General features: G+C 40.9%; 1 protein-coding gene across 1 annotated transcript; it reads left to right on the forward strand.

Moving 5' to 3' along the window:
• Positions 1–1,014: 1,014 nt before the first annotated feature.
• On the forward strand, positions 1,015–6,089 carry ostm1 (osteoclastogenesis associated transmembrane protein 1). Its single transcript, XM_044049891.1, has 6 exons — positions 1,015–1,459; positions 2,453–2,567; positions 2,905–3,002; positions 3,101–3,211; positions 3,835–4,000; positions 5,076–6,089. The coding sequence occupies exons 1-6, from the start codon at positions 1,100–1,102 to the stop codon at positions 5,129–5,131; spliced, it is 906 nt and encodes a 301-aa protein (XP_043905826.1). The 5' UTR covers positions 1,015–1,099; the 3' UTR covers positions 5,132–6,089.
• The last annotated feature ends 839 nt before the right edge of the window (positions 6,090–6,928 follow it).

Consider the following 6,928-nt stretch of genomic DNA (forward strand, 5'->3'; position numbering starts at 1 on the left):
TATCTCAAAGCACTTATATCAGTAAAATAGTGAGGCAGAGACCATTTATAGAGAGAATAGAAACCAGACACACAATGCACAAGCTCTTGTCGTCAGCAGAAAGAAAAACTCCCCTTAAGCAGGAAATAATATCTGGTAGAACCATATCCTATAACCAAACACATTGTTCCCTCACAGTGGCGTGCACAGACATTTGGAAGGACAGGGGTGGAAATTAAAAGGGTACTTACTGCGCACCGGTGGAGCAGACGCCACTAGTGTATAATTTCCCACATTCTCATGCACCTGTGTAGTCTTATACTGGGACATGACATATTCACAGCACATTTTCTATACAGGGCACCCATAGGAAGCAAAGTTGTAAGGGCATCTTGTAGGACATTGCATCACTTTTCTGATTTATATTTCCTTTATACTTCCTGTTTTACCATTCTAGAGGGTCGCCACTGTTCCCTCAGCTCATGTGATGCCAACCATGGATGTCATGTTTCACACCAGGACTTAAAGTAACAGAACGACATCCTCCATCCATCTATTTTCTACCACTTTATCCTCCACATGAGGGTCACGGGGGGGAAGATGGAGTGAATCGCAGCTGAAATTGGGCAAAAAGCGGGACAGATACACCCTGGACAGATCGCCAGTCCATCACAGGGCATAACATATAAAGATGAACAACCATTTTAACGATTTAACCAGATTAAGATGAGGCTGATGATTATTATGATGATACTTCCTTTTTGATGTGCCCCAGTAAGAGTGGCACATACAAAACAAAGCTTTACAAAAGACAAAGTATTGATAAACACATACAATCTAAAATTTGTAACCAAATGTTGTTATTATTATAGCCTTTGTGAACTGTGTTTTTTTTATGTAGGATAAAATATACACCAAGCACAAACTCTTATTTTGCTGCCTTGGCCTAAATCTGATCCTCCAGTCTCCTTGGTTCTGGCCACTGAGCCTGGAGTTATGAGATCTCGCGAGATTCCACGCTGTCACATGATCACGTCGAGACACAACCAGGAAATCGTTGTTTGTTTGGGGTGTGAGAGGAGCAGCTGATGCTCTCTCTGTCTCTTTTCTGTTTCCCACAATGTTTCTGTCCACTAAATGTCCGTTTTTCCTTTTATTAGTGACATATTTTTACTCTCGCGTGTCCGGTAACACGGTGGACCTCGGCGCTTCCGACTTAGCGGACAAAGCGAGACAATTCCCCGCTGTTTTCGAGCCTGCACCTGGTGGTTCCTCGTCCTCCCTCAGTCTGCTGCTGTCTTCGTTCCCTGGAGACCTGGAGATCAGCGAGTACTGCAGAGACCTGCTCCTGATCTTCGGACAGCGGTATGAGGCCTATGTGAAGTGCCTGGTTCCTGCGGCTCGACCCGTCAAAGTGTGTGAAAACTGCTTCTCCAGCTATGTCAACCTCAATGAAACCTACAATAACATCTCAGACCAGGTACGTTATAAACACAAGAGTCTTTTTTTCTGTCACGATTATGTCCAGTGTCACGTGAGTCACGAGTCTGGCGATATGACTGACTGGCAGATGACTTCAGACCTGACAAACGAAGAGGAAACACAGCTCTGTCTGTTCCTTATCTGACTTCTAGTCAGTGGCACAGTTTAGATGAACTATTAGTTTGGTTTTATTTATTTTGTACTATTAAGAAATACTCAAAAACTGAGTGCAGGGAGAGGAAAAAAACACAGGCCCATTTGAAGCCTCCACCTAAACAAAATTCACAATACTATACAGAACTCAGGATTTGTTAAACACATACCTGCATGTACACATATCAGGTAGTTCAAGGGCCCGTCTTCAGATTTTTATACGTTTTATTTTGTGTTTAAAAACCAAGACATTAATGGTCAGTAATTGTGTTGACATTGGATTGCCACATTCTGTTATTAGCTTGATGAAGAGAATAGTCTTGAGTAAGACATGGCCATGTGCAACATTTTCTGATGTTTTTAACCTGAATAAGCTTGTACACAGAATAAGCAATAATCAAGCAGTATTCTGTTAAACAAAGTCAGGGATTTTTTAGGTCATGTGACTTTTGTGGCATTTTCTAAAAGCTTCCCTTGTTGGAAATACAGTTCTGCTAAAAGCTTGCTGCCTCTTTTTCTGTTTCATTTTCTTGACTGACTTTGTGATGATTGACTGACACACAACTTAGTGGTATCTGTTCCCTGCTCAGTCTGTACAATGTCTTACAGCACAACCTGTAGCAGAACAACTCAATTCAATGCAACAGGCCAAATCTTTGTGTATAATGATTGAAGATTTCAGTTCATGAAATGAAAAATGATTGTCTATTACTACTTTTTACACCTTTTAGTCAACAAAATGACTTATGCATTATATATATCTACAAGCAGCTAAACTTCAAATGTAGAATGTAATTCACTGCATGTTAAGCCTTGGTTGTATGTTCTCACTCTGCAGGTGGGTCCTGGGAATGTGAGTTGCAGAGACAGTCTTCTGCGCAGTGATCGGTTGATGGTAGTATTCGTGTTGTTCAACAACCTTAAAGACCTGTGGGAAAAATCAGGCTGTAGTCGTAAGTCTACTCTCTTTATTTTCCAACTAGGTACTTTTTTGATATTTTGGACTTTAGCAGTGTCGTAAAAGGATCTGACCCTTTGAACTTTTGACTCACACACTTATAATGGGTATACATTTAACCACAGGGTTAAATGTGTGCAGGGTCAGTGAATGTCTAATTAGTGGGCACTTCTGATACTGGACACCCTGACTGTTAGAGTGATAAAACATGAGATTTGGGCTGATATCACTAAACCAAGATCAATTAAACTTTGCTCAAAGTACCAACGCGAAATCATCTCAACACCCAGTCATGAATCATGTTTAAATCTCTTTATTTTTCTGTTGCGCAGACTGCATCACTAAAGGATTTCAAGGCCTGACCAATGACACGCTTGCCTTCATGACGACGCTCAACCAAACTCAAACCTGCTTCGATACATATCAACAGGTACTTCCTACGTTAGGCAACGATTGTCAGTCCGTGTTTCATGATTTCATCTTTGGAAATTCACCATTGTGGCTGCTGTCCTTCACTTGTCTTCACAGGGCAATCATACTGAGCTATGCCAAAAGTGTAAGAACACATATAAAGACCTGAATGAGCTGTACAGGACATTGGAGAAGGATCTAAACATGTGTATTGACGTAGAGGATGCGGTATGTAGCACCTTCTTCTTTCTTAAGATGGGAAAAGAGGAATCAGTGGTTCCTCACTTACACATTTATCTTCCTCATGAGGGTGTGGGTGTGGGGCCAAAGAAGCCAACATACATACTTCGCTCTCACACTCACACTCACTGTCGATTTAGAGTGTCCAGTTAACATCTGCATGTTTTTGGACCATTGGAGGAAGCCTGTGTACCTAGAGAGAACCCAGGCACGCACAGGGAAAAGATTCATACTCCACATGGTTTGTGTAGAGGCAATAAGTGTGATTTTCGTAATACCATTCCTACAGTGAGAAGTTATGTTGCTTAAGTACCTACTTTAAAAAAAAAAAAAGGGGAATTGTGATAAGAAAAAAATGACATGTTGTGAAAAAGGATTAAAGATCGTCCTCCTTTGGTTAAAAAAATGTCAGAAAGTACAAGAAGCATGAAGAAGGATGTGAAACATTAATTAGAGCTGCGTGTTATAAACTTCCCAAATCACAAACCCCTGGATACTATAAAAGTGTCAGAACAAAGACCTGATGGTGCTGAAGGAACAGTAACACTGTCCTTAATTGCCGTCATCGGACAGGAATTTTATCTTGCATTTGCTCCTTTGCCTCGTTTCAGATGAATATTACGCGCAGAATATGGAGTAAGACTTTCAATTGTTCCCTGCCCCGTGAGGAGACGGTGCCTGTCATCGCTGTGTCCAGCTTCATGCTCTTTCTTCCCATCATCTTCTACTTGAGCAGCTTCCTTCACTCGGAACAAAAGAAACGCAAGCTCATACACCGTGAGTAACCAGCTTAATTCCCCCATTGTCACACACGGGGGAGATTTTTTGACAGGGATTTGAAGAGTTTTAGGTCTGTGTGTGTGTGTGTGTGTGTGTGGGGTTGACTCACTGTGACGTTGGAGTTTGGCTCGAGGGAGGAAAGAAGGTGGAGTTTTTTTTGTTTCTTCGAAAGAACAGCACTGCATCATTTAACAAGGTTGCACTTTAAATGTCTGTGTCGCTTGACGTGGTGGGTTTGAACTTGAAGGGTCTTTCCTGGAACTTTATAGGCAGAGGGGTTTAGTATACAGCAAATGGTGATGGTCAAGTAGAATTTGACCTTAATACAAGAACCACTTGTACAAACATGTTTTTCAAAATGATTTTTGAAGTGATTTGAATCGTCGTTTTTTTTCTTTTCTTTCATGTTTTTATAATTAAAATTTCCTCTGTAGAATGAACAAGGACACATACAGATGTACTCCTTTGTCCAGAACACTTAATGAACAATCCCAGAGTTATTTATAAAGAGTGAAGCAATTAAAACAAACATGACTTTTAATTATTTTTTTTGTTCACCATGGCTTGTCCTTTTTTATTTAACAAATACTAGTTTAAAGCAACAGTATGTAATGTTTTAAATGAGAATTACTCCTTCAAACTCATTTTGACACTAACTTTTATTGTAATTTTGGTGGGCAGGTAGGAACACTGCATGGGGCATGTTTCTTTTCTATGATAGTCTCTATGATAAACTGAGCTTCCTTAAAAAGACTTAGAAGTCGGTAAAAATCTGTGACAGTGACAATGTGTTTCAGTTTGTCTTTATTTTATTGCTTTATTTGATAGGGACAGTGCAATGTAATGAACAATGGTAGCACGGAGTAGAACCTGCCTTATTATATTAACAGGCAAGTCATTAGGCAGGTAACAAAAAACCAATGATAAAATACACATAAATAAATGATACAGAAATAAAGAAAGAGGCTTACATTTTCTTAAAAGTCATCTAAAAGTACACTATATAAGTATTTTTTTCCCTAATTCCTGTGGAAGACGTGTTTAATCGTATGTCATTTCTCTATTTGTGCAGCAAAGCGAGCGAAATCGTACAACAGCTTGATGAACATTCAGGACAAACAGAACTGAGCAGAAGGCGATCACTGATACGGAGGCCTGGAGTTACGACCTGGAAGTAAATTTGACTTCTTGTAAAGGTTTGACACACCTCCACTGAATGTTTACGCCCCCCTCTGTCCGCAGCAGCTTCACCAGCTGTTTTCTGCGGGCTGTGGTACCGAGTAGTATTGAAAGGTCTGGTATGAAGGAGCACAGGACATGAAACCAAAAGTGAAATGCACTGGATATTTTATTGCACAAAGACAGACTTGGGGACACACTGAAGAATTAATTTCATGTTATGTTATGTCAGTGAAAACATCCATACATGTAGACGTTGGCTGTAGCATTTATTGCCAGTTTTGCAGTTTAAAATCCAACTCTTATGACAGTTTGTCTTAATATAATGCATTTCTTATAATAATCACAGACTAGATTAGACCTTTATTTTGAGTTTCTATTAAACTCGCCCTGTCCGACTTCTCTTCAGTCTGTCACAAGAATGAGCAGCAAGTGAGTAATAGTGTGTGTGTGTGTGTGTGTGTGTGTGTGTGTGTGTGTCTGTTTATGGGTTAGGGTGAGAAATGGGTTTTCTGTCTCTAATATATATCCAGAAGAGAGCAGCAAAAAGGAAGCACTTGATGTCCATTAGTGGTGACATGTATCTGCTGTAAGAAGAGGGGTGCACATCAACAGGCCAGGGGTGATAAATAAAGACCCACATAATGTAAGAGCACTCTGAAGTGCCACTCTGTGATGCTTCCTGTCTCTCTCCCCCATGGTTTCATAAAGCTCTGAATGTATTCTGTTGTCGTCCTTGTCTAATGATGTTTAACTTAATTTGTTAAGTATTTTTGACTGCTTTCTGTGAGAAATGTGTACCTGTTAAAAATGCATTTGCAGTAAAGTAATGCAAACCCTTATCGCCTAGTTTTGAACCCAAATAAATACGTTTGTGTAATGAAAATAACACACACGCACATTTTAACGTGGTAGTCTATTTATTTAACTTTGGAATAATAGTCTGGTGTTGTTATTTAGCCTGTCGGAGGTTATTCCATGCTTGAATTACTGTTGTTCCCCGTTTAATGCGTGTCAGGAAACCAGGGTGGCCTTCGTATACCTTAAGGTATTCACTTTTTTCTTTGTTTGCATTTTAAAAAGCACACTGCGGCTTGTTTGGACACAAATGTGAAGCTCAAGATGGCCGCCCCGGGAAAGCAAGGCTCAGCCAATTTCTTCCATCAAACCCCCCCCTGAATGTTACAAACGGGACCTTTTTAAAAGCCTCCCTTGTCACTTCAAACCTATGCCAGGTCTGTTTCATCCTAGTGAGCCACTGTCATGAGCAGCAGTTGTGCTGGCACTATAATGAGCCCATGTTGCACAGTGGTTAAAGCTGTTTGCTCACACAGGCATGGACCTTGTTCTCAGGTTATGTGGCCTTGTGCTTCTTGCAACAAGGCTTTTCCTCCATCACTAGCAGCTAATCTAAAGATGGGATAAAGATACTTGGCTGAATAATCGCAGCAACACATCCGTTAAACTCCTTTGGCTTTTTGGTCTTATGGAGCGCAGCCACCTCTGGCCATCAGCAGGTCTAAGAGCATTACAGATATGCCGAGTCATATGATCCGGTTGCAGCCAGTGGAGAGGCTAAAACCGCAGGCTCCCTCCACACGGTGAAGCGGAGTTTATTGGGCCGTGTGTGCGGTGTGGCACGGATCTCGAGAATGACAGCTCTGATTCTTTGTTAAGCCTCGTTGCTTTTCTGAGGCCCACCGCGTCCTAAAGCGGGGCTGAAAGTCAAGAAAACGGCACGGCACA

This window comes from Solea senegalensis, linkage group LG17 (assembly GCF_019176455.1).
Source record: "Solea senegalensis isolate Sse05_10M linkage group LG17, IFAPA_SoseM_1, whole genome shotgun sequence".
In the NCBI taxonomy this organism is placed as follows: Eukaryota; Metazoa; Chordata; class Actinopteri; order Pleuronectiformes; family Soleidae; genus Solea; species Solea senegalensis.

Bases quoted from the DNA above. Each gene is read 5' to 3' on its own strand.
- ostm1 (XM_044049891.1), top strand. From the start codon at position 1,100: ATGTTTCTGTCCACTAAATGTCCGTTTTTCCTTTTATTAGTGACATAT. The intron at 3,003-3,100 runs GTACTTCCTACG...TTGTCTTCACAG, and splicing joins GCTTCGATACATATCAACAG to GGCAATCATACTGAGCTATG. The intron at 4,001-5,075 runs GTGAGTAACCAG...CTATTTGTGCAG, and splicing joins GAAACGCAAGCTCATACACC to CAAAGCGAGCGAAATCGTAC.